This window comes from Neodiprion lecontei, chromosome 2 (genome assembly GCF_021901455.1).
Source record: "Neodiprion lecontei isolate iyNeoLeco1 chromosome 2, iyNeoLeco1.1, whole genome shotgun sequence".
NCBI classification, from domain to species: domain Eukaryota; kingdom Metazoa; phylum Arthropoda; class Insecta; order Hymenoptera; family Diprionidae; genus Neodiprion; species Neodiprion lecontei.
The window spans coordinates 13,410,736-13,427,287 of NC_060261.1; the positions used below are offsets into that span (position 1 = coordinate 13,410,736).

The following is a 16,552-nucleotide window of genomic DNA, read 5'->3' on the forward strand; positions in this document are numbered from 1 at the left end:
TATACCTAAGTATGCAGATTTAACCGTGTTAGTGAGATTCTGAATCGTCAAGGTGAAACGGAAGATTGATTTACATTGAATGAATGTCTAATTGTTGAAAATATTAATAGGTCAGAATTTTTTACTGGTACGCATGAAATTGCTGCATACCCGTATAAGCAAGATGTAAAATATGGGTACCCAAGTAATTAATTGATTTGGACAGTTTAATATTGTCAAAGCAAATTAATTACATTTCTTTACATGTAACGTGTAATTCGTACTTCATTATTATGTTACTTGTACAATAAATATAAATTTTTATTAATGTACCATGATATTAAAATTCATTTATTTCCAAGAGAAGAGACGGCCATTGGATAAATAACGGTTTTGGCATTTGGGTAGGTATAGAATTTATATTAAAGACTATTTTTTGTATAGTTTTCCATTGGGGATAAAAATGATCTACAAATGAATCAATTTATTCATACATACAGGTGACTAATCGCACACATCAGATAATAAACTAAATTAAGTTATACCGTAATATTGTACACACATATATATATATATATATATATGAAAATTTATGATACAGATATTCCGAAATTATTTATTATTGTCATCAGTCCTAAGAATATTAAAATGACGTAGAATTTCACTGTATCAGTTTCAAGGTTATTTGTAAGACAACAAGATCCTGGCCGGACTCTTTCGACGACTCGTATAACTCATACTCGTAACAATAATTATATATACACGTATGAAATATTATAATTTTTAGTTATGATTATTATAAAATTACGATTTGTTACTTTATACATACATATTTATTATTAGGAATAGAAACAGATTTCGGCACGATTTTATGTTTTTGCAAAAAAACATTTCTTATACGCTTGATCATCAAATGCGATCACAGGCAAAAAAATTCAGCGAGTACACAGAAGCTATGCAATTAGTTAAAAATGTGGCATTAACGTACTGTGAAATTCTGTCGTATGATTTATAATGGAAATTGTTAAAATTTATCTACTTATATACCATATCATTGTCGAACTCTTCCCAATGCTACGAGTTCATGATGTACGTTATCCAGTCGACAGTTTTTGCAACACGGTGGTAAATTCCGGGTTGGCCAGGCTGGGCGCAAGAATATCCAGCTGAAACTATACCGATCAGGTACCACCTTCCGGTCTTCTCCAGCATCAGCGGGCCTCCGCTGTCACCCTGTTAATTCAAAAGCATGAATTTCACCACTGCTTTCAGATCTGTATCATGTGTCAAGAATCTGAAATCCCGGTTTTTACCTGGCAAGAATCTTTCCCACCGCTGCTATAACCGGCACACATCATTTCATCATAAATTACAACGTTTATGCCGTTCGAACGATGCCATCGCTCGCACACTCTGTTATCAATCACAGGCACATCGACTGCTTGCAATGTTTTTGGGCGTAATCTAGAACCTAATTTGAAAAATTTTTATCTGGTTAAATGGGGATTGATTGTAATTTCATGTGTATAAACCAATGTCTTTAGTTCGGACAAATTTATGACAAACATTATTAGAACAAAGTTCAGTTCTATTTCTCACAATTTGTATTGTAAGAATGCGTAGTCATATTAAAAGTAAATACCAAATCATAAATACCAGCTTGAAGTGCGCCCCAGCCGGCGGCCCAGCCGTATTGTCCCAGGAAGTCTTCGTTCTTGTCGGGCAAACAGATCGGTGCGATATGTGGCATGTAATGAACCGGCCTGTCCAGCCGGAGTACAGCCACGTCGAACCTGCAGTGTACGAATTCAGGTTATCCTTAACTACTCGATTTCCTTTTCTATTCATCACTCCTGATTTACTTAACAAATAATTAGGACTCTTAAATTCAGAAGACGCCATTATGGTGAAAAAAATTTTCACATTTCTCACCAATCATTTTTTTTTTTTTTTTGTTATTTCTGTTCTGAGAAAATTTTAGCATATCTATAATTTCTGGAAAATTTGGAATTATCTTGATGATATCTGAGAGATTTAAAAAATATTTTATTGAGTTTCTGGGAGAAAGTTGTATATTCTTTCGGACCTTCACTTTCTACTGAAAATTTGAAAAGCTCCGAGTTTTCAGCTCTATCATTGCTTCGTATGAATTCAATTTGGATGTAAAAGCAACTCACAATCAGATTATATCCAAAAAGTTCTGTGGAGATCGCGTGTCATTTCACGAATAAATCGTGTCAATTACAGGAAATCTATAACACTTTTATATCGCCTTGCATTTCTATTATTCGTCTTACCTGTCCGCCTGTGGTGTAAATTTGAAGTAGGGATGAACGCGGATGTCTCTCACGCCAAAGGTGTACGCCGGAAGCGGTTCAGCCGCTGAATTCACAACGTAATCTCCAAGTGTAACTTGAACTTGTCGGGCAGACGCTCTAAAGTACGAATAATGAGAAAATTTGGTTAGTAATAGATAATAGAAATTCTCAGAGAGTAGCTTACATCACTTGGCAATCAAGTAAATAATTGAATGTTATATGCATTGTTCACCGGAATTAAATTTTTATCGACAATTTAGTTCATTTTCACTACAATATTACTCGGGATTAGAGTTCTAAACTCTAAAACTCTCACCTCTTTTTAAATATTGGCAATCGATTCCACGAAGTGTGTTCAAATTGAGAGTGCAGTGGTTAATTACCGTTGCAGTTTATTAGTAGAGAGTTGAATCGTTATGGTCTCTAAATAATAAATTATAAAACGAGGTATAACCATGTATACAATCCATCTTGAATGTTTTTTACAATGCAAATTACATTTTTCAACAACGTATCATTTTATACTTTCTACCATGACTGTTGTTCCCAGCATACATTTCTTTTGAACGCGATCATGAAAAATGTTGTTTTTTTTTATTTATTTCGTTTTTCTTTATGTCACGGTGAAAGTATAATAAAGTATTTGTTAATTGAATATCCTTACTTGGCGACACAGTGACCGGCCGTCACGACATGAAATCGGTTAACCAGCGTACCGCCGCATCTGCTGGAACCGATACGAATGTAGGCCTGAAACAAAAACGGTCTGAATATTAAAAATCATGCCTTGGTATTCGATCGTGGCAATATTGTTTTTGCGATTTGTTCATTTTCACGTGTAACCGATCGCCTGTTTCAACCGTGACCTAGATGAGCCAGACTTTCAGCCTTCGAGCCGGACCTTGTTATGCCGAAATTCTCCGATGTGACGGTTTCTTTCGAGTATAGGTACAACATGCTGGACCAACGGATATTATCTAAAGAATTCCGGAACCGACATAAGGCTGCAGCTTGAAAGAAACTGGCCGGCAGCGGCGATAAATGGTATGGGTAGGCACTTTCACAATTCTGACTCAGGCGAGAAGAGCTGCTAATGTACAGAGTCGAGTGAAAGTAAAATCGATAAAGGATTCAACTCACTGATATACTATAATAATATTTCTTTGACGAACATATACCGTGGAATTACAATCACGTAATGGATGTCGTAATTTTACTCTTACGTATTGATGGTAAAACACGTCGGCAAGATCCGTTTGGTTTTTATAATTATTATTTTTTTTCTCATGCGTTGGAGACGCAGCTCATTTGTTTATATTTCCTCCCCCTTTTTCTGTTACATAACGAGAACTAAGCTTGGATTGTGAAAGTTTATACACAAATGATTTAATCTGTGATTCATTTAATGCATATGATGTGAGGCTGATTAATTTATTAAATGCCCTCTCGCGCCCATGAATTTCATATATATCGATGTTTACCAATCGCTTACCTGCCATGGGAAGCTACCGAAACCAGCTTCGTCTCCACCCACAATTCTTCGCTGCGCCGTTTGCTTCGAAACGGATATTCCGCATTCTGTTGATCAGAAACACATTTAACAGAAACGTGCAATTTTGTTTTTCCCTACACATTTGCCAATACCGGCAACAATCTCGTTAATGGCATCTTACAGTTCTACCCTTACTAGCCGAGGCAATTTTGTATTCTTTCTGGGATTCTAGAAGTAATTTAACACGAGTAATTTTAAACAATATTTACCCCAGAAATCGTAACTATACATGATTCGATCAGTAAGGGGATAAGGGTAGTCAAATTCCCTGATGGTAATAGTGCGTCGGTATTTGACCGACTGAAATTACCCGCATTAGAATTATTCGAACAACTCGTGAACACATACGTGCAAAATCAACTTATTTGCCTTTTTCTTTAATCTGGAGAATGAGTCTACGCAAAATCTCGTATGGTGTGAAAAAAGAACAAAGACTTTGCAGTAACAAGTAATACAAATCGTAATGCCACCGCACCGGCGCCAAGTGTTTACTTGCATTCTCACCTCTGGTATGTGTGTATACTAATTATCATCTGAAGTAACTTTACGCAAGAGAAAGTGTTAGGATTTCGACAAATTTTCAATGTAACGTAATCGATCAAAGAAATAGATCAAAACAAATGAAGACAGAACTTGTTAGACGTGACGGCTGCAGTGATCTTCAATAATTTCTTACGCCTCGCCGTGCACCGATAGAATTGAGGCTAAGGCTGTAGCTCTGGGTTCGTAAATTGTGCATCCGTTTAGTATTTAGACTGAGATAAAATGCGAGAAATTTTTAGTCTCGGTGTGAGTTTCACGAGGACGACGTACGAAATGAGAACGTGCATCATGAATTTTAAGCGTAAATCCAGTCAAACTTAAATTCTCCTGAATATAATTGTTTTCATTTCACGCCACCGCAATTCACGTGATCAATTATTTTTCCAAGAGAAATGTTAGAAAAAATACGTGCTTAGACCAAAATCTAGAACGGCTGCGTACGCAGTATGAGACGATCAAGAGAGCGTAAAAATGTAAATGAGCATTTAAGCCTCAACATGAAAATTATACTTCAAATCTTGACTTTTTTCTGTTTTCGGAATAACAGATGATTTTCCCACGTTTAAAATGTTTTGTTCATTTGATAGAAGTATCAGATTAGAAATGCGCAATCTGGTGGCAATGATCATACTGCACCAACTGTCGTGATTATCGTATTTAATTTTTAAACCGATATCTTGACATATATTTTATTTTAGGTCGACTTGATGGCACAAAAAATAGATCCAGGTTTACACAATGTTTTATGTGCCCTGATAATTGTTAAATTCACTCAAAAACGATCGTCTGATTACCTGGTATGCGGCAATATTGTTCCAACTACCGCCACATAAAGAATCTAAATATTTGGTTACTCGAATAACATTCAGGAGGGAACTCTAAATTATGTATTTTCTGTATAATTTGATTGCAATTTTTATATATGTATAAAACGCTTTACCGACAAGTGAAAGTGTAGAAAGAAAGAGAAAGTATAGAAACTAATCATGACATTAATTGCGCATCGCTATAACCAAAATTCAATCCAAACAAAGCTTCATGTGAGAAACAGTGCAGTTCAAACAATCGTTGCTTGTTGTTGGAAAGTTTTCAACGTCGATGTCGCGCATGTTCCCAAATTGCTATAACACGGTGAATAAAAGATTTGAAATACAATACCGATAAAATATTACAGTGACCATTTCTTATTTCTACTACGTAGGGGAGAGGCAGGAAGAATGGGCTCCCTGTACAATCGAATGGGATTTCAAAAAATGTCGGAAACGCCTGAAATATATTTTTAGGCCAAGTACAAAAAAAATTGCCTTGTTGAAATCTGCCCAATCCTGTTATTCCTCCCTCAAGGGGCGCATTTTGCTCGCTTCTCCCTTAAATTTTGACCTCATTCCATATTTTGTGCGTATAAATTTGTGTCCACATTGTCCATGACTGGTTCTAATCCAAGATTATTTTAACCTGTAATGATCACTTTCAAGAACGCCTAATGACTTTTAAGAACACCTCAGTCTGAGAACCGAATAAATATACATCGAATTGTATAATATCAAGGTCACGACCATGACAATAAACCATGAGCCGTCGGTGCGCGGGAGAGAAAGTGAGAGGCTTCCGAACGACTCTCACAAAAATTGCAACTACCATCACCGTCAAAGTTGTTGTGAGATTGAATCTTGGAGGATTAATTCTCTCCACGTCTTTTATAATTTCAAATTGCTCTCACAGCGTGACGATTCGGTAGAGTATAAAGAATCATAGACGATGATAATTGTGATGATAAAGTGCATGTACGTTTACTTCCTCCCCGTTTCTAATAATAATTCACTTTTCAGTAAGGATTTCACAGTTAATAGATATACCGCAACGAAAATCATACAACCCAAGTCCAGGTAAAAAAGAAAGTCGGAACTTATTTGAATTATGTATATGTCTATGGGTAGTCCCAATATTTTATGAAAGTGTGAAATGATCACACGAAGAGAAATAAATGATGATGCAGTAAGTGTAATAGTGGTAATAATAGTAACCCTAAATCATGAGAATAACATTATGCCCACACAACTTTGATTATTATTTTTTTTAAAAACGAAGCAACTGCATATTCGCATTAATTAATTACGAACTTAATCCTGGCGCCTTGACACCCACACAATAAAAGATTATTCACAGCCTAGATAAAATGTCGTTGAAGAAATTAATCGACGTATCAGAGAAATAATATGCTATCTCAAATTGCGTAGGAAGAAAATGCCATCTCAAGTATAAAATAGATTTATTTTCTTCGAAAATAGGTTGGCCCCACTACGGCATACTAGATGTTAATTCAAAAACTTGCATAATATCCAGTTTAATCTTTGAAAATGCGAATCAAAGATAATTATAATTCTTTGGAGTAACGACATAATATAGATGATTTTTTATCCAATTTAATACCGCAGGTATATTTTTCGCGATTCTCAGTGTTCCTTGCAATTTGAGCCATATGCATTTGTTTGATAGTATTATGTATAATTTAATATACGGCATAAATTACAGGAAGCACTCTGATGCATGAGAAATTCCCTTTCAAAGTTACTACAAGAAATTCAAATCGTCGTAAGTTCGCAATATCAGAATTTGACTGAGATACTGTGCCAGTTTTTGAATTAACATCTAGCGAGCTGTAGTGTTGCTAACCTATTTCCGAAGAAAATAAATCTATACTTGAAAAAGCGTGTTATCCCGCCGCATTTTGAGAGGTAGCATGATAATCCTCTGACACGTCAATGTTAGTCCTTTACACTTTCAAAAATATGTGCAAAATATAGCGAAAAGTTCGTTCAAAAGATTTTTTTTCGAGCTCTATGCAAATATTTTCTCAACGATCTTATACGAAATCTGATATCAAACAATAGGAACTTTTTTCACGAAACGTCGTCGGCTTGTGTCGCACATGCTCTCGAAACATTAAACTTCATGTATGTAATGTGTATATGTGTAATGTATATTTTACGCTTTCTTTTCTTGGCAAATTTTCACCTGTTGCTTAAATCTCGATTGAATTATTAAGAAATTTGTCCCATTCTCTCATTTTTTCTCATTCTTTCGTTTGTGATATATTTATCTAATATTAAATTAAAGTAAATTTTTGTAAAATCGATTGCAAAAAAATAAAACGACCGACGTCACGACGTACCTATATCTAGTCTTGGGTATTCGTTGAAAGATATCTGCTTCCTTTGATCTGAAACTGAAGGGACTGATATTAGTTTTCTTTCTTCGTAACTTGAATTAGTCTATAATGTGAGGCACCTTTTTTTATTCCACTATACTTATCGAAAGAATCATGCGTAATTAAGTATTCTTAAGTTTTTATATGAATCTTTTTCATGAGTTATCAATTTTCAAAAAAAAATTTCATTCCACATCAATATAAATCGAAAACGACATGAGATATCGAAAAAAGACGAGGTTTCTTTTTTTTTTACTCAGCTTGAGTCATAGATTCATAAAAAAACTAATGTTTTTTTTAAATAAATTCTTAAATGCTGTTTTGAACAGACAGAATGAAATTTAGAAAATTAATGTGTACCAGATAGTCTCGATCTTGAAAGCTCATCGATTTAAAGAATAATGCCCCATATAAGCTCAAAATAATAAGTGTTTTGTGATGGCTACAGTAAAAAGAATAATAATTATTAATAAACGGACTGGTTGTATTCACCTCTGAAAGTGTCATCCGAATCTTGTAGCTGATTGGAGGAAAAAAGAGAACTGGTTAGGCCACCAGGAGTGCCTCTGGAGTAATCGTCACGGAAAATTAGTCTGGGTGTCCGATGCCCCATGACGGGATTTCGCCATACAGATTTGAAGTCGGGCCAAACTGGGTACGGCAATTGACGTCCGAGGTACGATTTGACGAAGGGGCCGTTTGCCGCTCCGGGAATTTCGAACTTGTATGGATTGTTCGACGGAAAGCGAACGTATCGCCTCTTCCTCACCGTCGACGACACGTCAGTCTCGTTTGTTTTCCCACTCACCGCGTATTCGCCGTCGTATCTTCGGCCCTCCGTCACTTCCACGTTTTCGGAAAACGATGACACAGTGCTTGAATGTGTGCTGACTGCTTCTACTGGGCTGTTCGTTGCCGGGCCAGGCGATGAGGTTACGCAAGCGACAAATATTATCTGGATCCAACATGTTGTCGTCCCACGCATTGCACCACTGAAATGCGAAATTTTAATCTCGTTTTTTGCAATTTTTTTCGATTACGAGACCGAAATATACGAGGTTTAAATTTCCAAAGTTAGCGTATAAAGATGAAGTTTTGGGAAAAATTGTTGTTTCGCAACATCGCTACTGTCGAAAATCCAGTAAACTGTACTTGAGCAAAGAATACTCGGATTTGCCAAACTCAGCTACTTCAAAATGATTTTAAATTTCCCACAAGAATGAAAACGATTTTTCATCAATATTCGCCATGTTAACATCACGAAACTCAGCCACATGAGAAAAAAGATCCAATCGAAGCTTTAGAAACTTTCACGACAGTCAGTCAAATCGGATAAAAACAAAAACGATGCCTTCTTAATACGGAAAAAATCGATACCATGACCTTGAACTACATTTTGTATTGATTTCGGTAAATTTTTTTATTCCTAACCAGACTGCAAAATGTAAAATCGAACCTTCAAGACTTGCGATCAAAATCGAATGCAACTAAAACCTCCATATAGGACAGAAAATATTTTCAATCTCACGAGTTTGAATTGAAAATGCCGAATTAGAGATATAAGATTTGTCTGTAATTTTTTTTTCATACCGTTCATCAAATTTTGACGACTCACAGATTAAATTTACTGGCAGGTCTTCAGCTCGTTATAAACCTTATTTATTAAATCTTCCTAAGTTATGATTACCAGACTTATACTTTTTTAGGAACATATTGACATTATTTTGGATTCATTATAGGCAATCGACAGAGTATCCATTCACTATCGAAATGAGGCCTGATTCTTTAAAATTGGTTAATGAGTAAGAAGTTGTAACCATTTTGAAGGTGCTAGGATTGAATGTTCTTCGTTTGAAGTTCCGGGTTTCAATTGCTTTTTTCATGTTAAGAGAATGTTGTAGACCGTCTTTACCCCCTGGGTAAAATGTCATTTTTATTTTTTATCATCCGACCTTAGGCATCATTGACCCGAAATCGTCGCATTGAGTGCAATTATGCATGCAATGGTAAATGCAAATATAAATAAAAAATTGTCTTACGCAATAATAATACGAGACAATATGTTTCTTTAACTGAATGGCCATTCCGTATGAAAATAAATTTTCTGGCGTTATTCTCGCATCAAATGAAAAAGTTTTCGGATATTCTAATCTATGATTGTATGTAAAATTGCGTTATCTGAGCTATTTTCATGCGAATGACGCGTTAGCCTGATAATATCCAAATGAAGTGACATTTCACTCGGTCGGACTGACTATAGCATCCTCTTAAGGAAATCAGAATTGTAGAATTGAACTCAGTGAACTTGAGTTTCGCTGCTGAACCCTGATTTTATTATATTTTTTGCTCGATGCATCGAGCGTATATACGAAAGGTATGAGGTTGTGTTGATAATCAAATCGTGGTTAATTCATGAAATGCAACTATTGCAGAACCAATTACATGTGTGTTATAGCGAAACAAGGCTGACGAAGAGACAGTCTGCAATGCAATTCTGTAAGCCGGAAGACATGAGCGCACGTAGTATAGGTATACCGACCCATCTGAGGCAACTCTCACTTTCTAAAACAAATCAAATATGTCTATGGTGTTGTTAAAACGTGCACTTCCTATTAATCAACTTCAACGATACCGCCATACCGCTTCGATCCTGCTTTTTTTATAAATCTGTATACAAAGTGAGCGAAGATTAATTACGGAATATTCAAGTGATGCGTAATATGTAAATATGTCGTAACGAGGTCATTGTTCTTTGCTTATCGTGTAGCTTGCGATCACAATCGTCATTTTCTCGCCGCTCTTAACCCTGAACTTCAATATATTAGATTGAAAATGTTGTGGCAGTTATTACACTTTTGAATTTACAACTTGAACAAATAAAAAGAATTTTTTTTCTTTTCCTTCTGTTAAACAGTCTTGAAGTTGATCGGATTAACCGTAGAACACATTGTTACATCGTTTGCGTGTCACATGTTCGATTTCTTAAGTTTCTACAAATTTTGCATAACATATTATTATCAATCTATATGCTGTTAAAATGTGAAGTTACGAAACTGAGAAATTTCCTTCAACAATGTGGGGACAACTCTGACATTTGATGTTGTGTAACATGAATTTCGAGTCAGAGATTTTGGGATCAACCAAAAGCGATTTTACCTCTTCGACTCAACGTGGCGTCGATTGTACTGCTAATTGCATTTTCTAAGAAATTTATTACAGCGATGACAATTACCTCGTGGTTCGCCATTCAATGTTACCCATCTCTGTGCGTCGGCACAGATCATCGATCCATGTAGATCACTTAGCAAAGTCATTCCACGTCATATAAAAAGATTTCTTGCTCGACTTGCTTCTCGCAAATAACATAAACCTCAAAGCACAAGTAACGCCGATTTTTGAACTTGAAAATCGGAATTTGCTGTTCGTCGGAATAGTTTTCTTAGAAATTTGGGTTGTTACTACAAAAGGATAAGAAAATATTTTGTCGACTGTTGAACATGTTTTTCCGACTTCAGTATGAAACTTTGCGAAAGAAAAATGGATGAAATTCCGTGATACCGATTACTGGTTGGTAATGAATATTGGCCTTGAAACTACAAGCCTAATCTCGTCAGTCAACGTCGTACGCACTACGTGTTCTTAGCCTGTTATGCTTGTCTGTTTTTTTCTTTTCGAGACAACCAGCCGTGAAAGTGAATGTAGCAGCTGTCAATGGTTGCTGAGAGTTACTTCGTTAAAAACCAAGGTGAAACTTAAATAGAAAAACGCTTTCTAGTGACCTCATGAAATACCTTTTCAATATAGTATAACTTTTGTTCAATGAAAAACGACATTTTAGCAATGGGGCCAGGTTTAAATAAGTACTTTTTTTTCCGCAAACGCTAAAATCTCAAATTTGGCTCAGTGCGCGAATTAGTATGTTACCTAAGAGTTGAGATCCTTGTGAGCCTGACTAGTCAACTCAGCATTACTTTGTTTTTTTCTACAAATCCATATTTAACCGAGTAGCATTGAGGATCAGAGACAAAGTTTCAGTTGGTTTTGGTTCACACATTTTGATCGCAATTTGCACTATTGCAAACATCACACTGACCATGGTCAACGCAGATCTTGGCACTAGTGTGTATAATGCGAAATTCGAAAGTGATACAGTGCCACCTCGTTATATCGCAGTTGGTAAATTTCTCCTCGATGCGCATCCCTCCACCAGCCGCCCGTGCGCATTAAGCTATCTCACTCACTTGACTACTGTCCGGCCTACGGCGGCAGCGCAGCGCGAAGTGGGGGAACTATTCGTATCGCGGTTCTCCTCTTTCACAGCCCCGAAGACCGCGCTATAACGAGGTGGCCCTATATCGAGGCGCAGATTACGCGAGCGACTTGGTGGGGAACGCTGGTTTCCGTTATTATGAGAGGTCGAGGCTCTCGATTGAAATCAACGCGGAAAAAAGGTATCACGCGGATTTGTGTAACATATCTTTAAGTCAACTTCACATTCGAATTTCAATTTTGTACACCTTTATTTGAAAAAAAAATCGATCATAAATTGTTTTGACAATCAGTGGTTGCGAAAAAAATTACACGCACTGAATATCTTCGTAATTTATGCACCTCAGCTGGTTTTCTCGATCCGACTTGCCCTTCGGCTTCAACATCTTGGATTCTTTCGAAGAGGAACTTGCGGATGTACTGTTGTGATACATTAGAAGGCTTTTTGTCATTTTTTCAGATTTTCATAAGTTGAACATTTTCTAAAGAAATCCAGTCAAAAATTTTTGTCATTTTTTGCTGTAATTGTTATATCTCAGAAATTACTCGTCGTACAGTGAAAAACTACGTGTACAAACTTTGAAAAATTCAAGTAACCTTGTCGTAGAAAATGTTTTACAATTTGGACATTTCTATAAAGTTTTTTAAATTTCATTTTAACGGATTGCCGATAAAATTAAATTATTAGGCAAAGTTGAATGATTTTTGTTTTAATTTTATTCTTCAAGACAAGAGTATATAAGAAATAAAAATTATTAATAATCATTTATAAGTAATAACTGTATTTACTTGATTTCGGAGGCGCAGGGGGGGGGGGGGGATTAGCGGATAAAAGTAACTGAGAAATTAACGACGGAATAAATTGTCAATCGTTTTTATCTTACGGAAAACATACGGTATAACTGAACCAAACCCCCAACAATTGAGGAAGTTAAGTTTGATTACTTTGTGAAATTAACCAAGAATATACACTAATTTTCAGAAGCAGTACCAAAACGCCTGAAAATTAAAGTACTCAGAAAACTGAAAACTATTTTTCAAAATGCTGTTTCGCTGAATGTTTGGCACTGCGTGTATAATATCTTTATCGTATAATATATAGGAATGAGGTCGACAGATTTTTGCTTTATGATAGTACACATATGAAAATCTCGAAAAAGAAATGTTTATGCTGCAATGATTTGACTGTGTTTGGATATTTGAAGGTTTTTCAGGTTATTAACGTCGAACTTGGAATTAGATTTTTTAAGTTTAGCGATAACGATATTGATCTATGTAATTATGATAGCAATCGTTGTCCTGTAAATTATACGATAAACTGGGAACTCTCACAAAAATCGAAATATAACCGATACTGTCAGAGAAACGAAAGATTAATACTGAGTATGTACGTATAAAGAAAATGCTAAAGAAGTGAAAGTGAACACAGATATACAAGTAAAAGCTCTCGGCGGGTATTCAACGCCGCTGGACCCAAGTTGGAGGAAATTGACCGGTTCAAACGACCCCAGTAATCTAGGATAATTTGCCTTTATCAACAGGAGGAGAAACTATCAGGAATCATTGTGAAATGAATTGATGAAATGTCTTCATCCATGGATGTTTTGGTGAGAAAATGGACTATCGAGTTCAAAATTTAACATATTCTATTCTGGCCTTTAAATTTTCTCACGGATAACAAGGGGATGAAAAATACTTTCCCTGCATTCAGTTTAGATAAGTTTTTGTGCGGGAAAATTGATATGCAAAAGGTGAAAAAAATGTTCTTCGTCAACTTACCAGTTGTAATAATTGAGGCTAATCCACCGGGTTAACTTCACACAGGTTTCTCTCAAGGAACTTTCTTTCACTTATAAACAGCTGAAGAGACAGCAGGGTAAGTATATCTCGTATAAGAAATTCGTTCGTCCGTTCTGCGGTGAAAGCGAAGTATTTTATTTATTAAGTTATCAAAGACACCAACATCGATGATATTACGATTACAACGGTCAATTAGTCACCTTCACGATTGTCTTGACGACTATTTTTTCTTTACTGATAATTGTCATGTTATATTATCGTTTTCCGGTCAAGTTTACTGCGCGGCTTGTTTTTTGTCATATTTTGTCTCTCCCATCGAGCTTAATTTTGACTTTGGATCACATAGCTGTTACGGTTCTGTGTTCAAAAACTGTTCTCCACACTTCGTACAGCTAAACTGCAATAGTCCCGGCTTATTAGTTATCCTCGGGCAACCAGGTGAACCCGAGTATGCGCTCCGTGTCCACGACTATCTGTCTATTCGAAGAAGACTCGTTCGAGACCCACTCCTCCTTAAGCCTGCACCTCGCACCGTGCCGGCTCTCACTTTCTCCGGAGTTTGTAATATAACCGCAGATGTCAGAACACGAAACTCTTCCAAGTCCGCCCCACTCGTGTCTCGGCTTTTTAGCGTAACACTCACAAGACGTCGAAAATTCTTCTTAAGCTCTACTTTTACCTCTAATCTCGGGATTAAGGGAATAGCTATAGCAATAGAAACAAATTCTCTGAAATATCTCAAATATAAAATTTTTTTAAACTGTTCTGAGGAAATGTTTTTTACTTCTGGATAAGTTTGAATTATTTCGAAAACTCTTAAGGAATTTCATGAAATTCTAGAGTTCTTGGAAGATACTCAAATTCGATACATTTGGTACTGAAAATATGAAAACTTCAAGGTTTCTTATTTCTACCTGTTTCTGATTAATTTCTAGAGATCTAAATCTATAAATATATAAATAAATCTTCCGAAATTAATTTTCTGCTAAATTTGCAAGAGATTTTTTTTCTGAGCTGAGAAATTCGCAGAAATTTTTGAATGATTCTAAAAATAATTCTCACCAGGAAAGTCTTGTTGTCAGGTTCAACAGACATATTTCCGACTTTTTTCTTTCCGTCAGAGATAAAAATTAGGCTACAGTCCAATGTTTGATTTCATTGGTCAGACTGAGATAGAAGTATGAAAAACAACTTGTCGGTAAGTCAGAAAGGTTTGTACTCCCTTAATCTTGTCAAACTACATACGTATGTACTTCATAGTTTCACCTCCAACTTTCATCGGCTTGTACGCAAACAGAGAAATCTCAACGCATACGGAAACAGCTTACATTTATGCATCTTTCAAATATCGGATAATTACTTTTGAGAAAACTTCAATGTTCGGAAGATGATCATGCTGCAACAATAATTCTGATGAGATCACAACAGTTTTTTTTTTTTTTCTGCAATTGAAATTAACTACACCGTTATTACAATCATGTGTAATATTCGATAATTTTTCGTAAATAGTTTCCGGGTACCGTGAGTGGATAAGACGAAGATTTAAGGATTTACGCCTGTTGGTGGAAGAACCTGAAACACATCCGGACAGGTAGGGCCGAGCGCGAGTATGAGCAGCGCCACGAGTGGCCAAATTTGTCCCTATCAATGGGACTTGCACCAACGTTATTGACTCTTCAGCCAACGCCAACGTTGACGAGCGGTCTAGTGGTGACTTTCACCATTTTTCCATTAATATGAGTTTAGCCGACAAACCATCACGATAATATAATATAATATAATTAATGATATCGTTTGCAGTTCGTCTGTAGATGATCGTAATGCAGTTGGAATTGTTTGATAGTGAACGGATTTTCTTCAGAAAATAAAAAAAAATTCTACTTGTATCTATAGCCGACAATTACATACATAGTTCAATATTTTTAATAAATTCCGTCACATAACGATAGAGAATCGTTTGTAGGGCAATAATTTATTGTTGCAATTGTTTGATAGTTAACCTCTTCTCCTGATTTATTAAAATTATAAAATTGCATTAAAATTGGGCTTATGACGTCATTATTGGTCGTCCGCTACCTGCCGCGTTTTTCGTACGTGATGGTATGTATGGTTCCGATTATGCCCCTGTCTAACGTGGCCGAACTTATTCTAACCTTTGAGCTGCGCATAATAATGACCATAATGGGCACGGTGTATCCGTAACGCGGAAGGTGGCTGTCGCAGCCCAAAGGTTAGAATAAGTTCGGCCTACGTATAACAGAGACATAATGAAAACATAAAATACCATCCCGTAAAATATCAACAATTGCAGCAATCAAATATTACCCTACGAATAATTCTCTATCGATATGTAACAGAATTTTTTGAAAATATCGAACTTTATATATGATTGTCGGCTAGATACATTTAGACTTTTTTATTATTTTCTTTAAAAAAAAATCGGTTAACCGTGAAACAATTTTAACAGCACTGCAATCATGTACAGAAGAACCGCAAACGATTTCATTAATTATATTGTATTATATTGATGGTTTGAAGGCTAAATTCATACTAATCATTTGCAGAAAAAACAAATATTCGTAATCGGAAAATGCCTTCTTCCGGTGCAAGAAAAGGAAAGGTTAAATTTTGCGCTATAAGTTGTTACAACAAATTGAGATATACTGAGTCGTTGACTGAAGAACGATGGAAGAACATAAAGACGAATACCCCTGGGTAAATTTTTGTGACCAGTTTTCGGCAGGCAAGTGAGCCCGGTGGGCCAAGGAGCATAGGAGGGTTTTGCTCTATCGACTCTACCTAACGAGCTCGCACCGACATTCGTAGCAGCCAAAGTAGTGTCGGTATGGAAGCTTCAGATTGAGTCCATACAAAGTGAGTACG

At 36.1% G+C, this 16,552-nt stretch overlaps 1 protein-coding gene across 3 annotated transcripts; it reads right to left on the bottom strand.

The window, feature by feature from the left end:
• Positions 1-128: 128 nt before the first annotated feature.
• Positions 129-14,204, bottom strand: LOC107227915 (serine proteinase stubble). 3 transcript variants are annotated; one of them, XM_046732462.1, is made up of 10 exons: positions 13,870-14,204; positions 13,649-13,782; positions 8,093-8,592; positions 7,565-7,618; positions 3,790-3,875; positions 2,962-3,047; positions 2,277-2,414; positions 1,636-1,772; positions 1,293-1,450; positions 129-1,212 (listed from the first exon to the last, which is right to left on the bottom strand). In XM_046732462.1, exons 3-10 carry the CDS (start codon positions 8,583-8,585, stop codon positions 1,054-1,056), a joined length of 1,311 nt encoding a protein of 436 aa, XP_046588418.1. In that variant the 5' UTR covers positions 8,586-8,592; positions 13,649-13,782; positions 13,870-14,204; the 3' UTR covers positions 129-1,053. The 3 variants fall into 3 exon arrangements, 2 of the variants coding, with proteins under 2 accessions (XP_046588418.1, XP_015524683.1); XM_015669197.2 differs by having other exon boundaries at positions 13,649-14,204; XR_006903007.1 differs by having other exon boundaries at positions 1,072-1,212; positions 1,622-1,772; positions 13,649-14,204.
• Between the last annotated feature and the right edge of the window lie 2,348 nt (positions 14,205-16,552).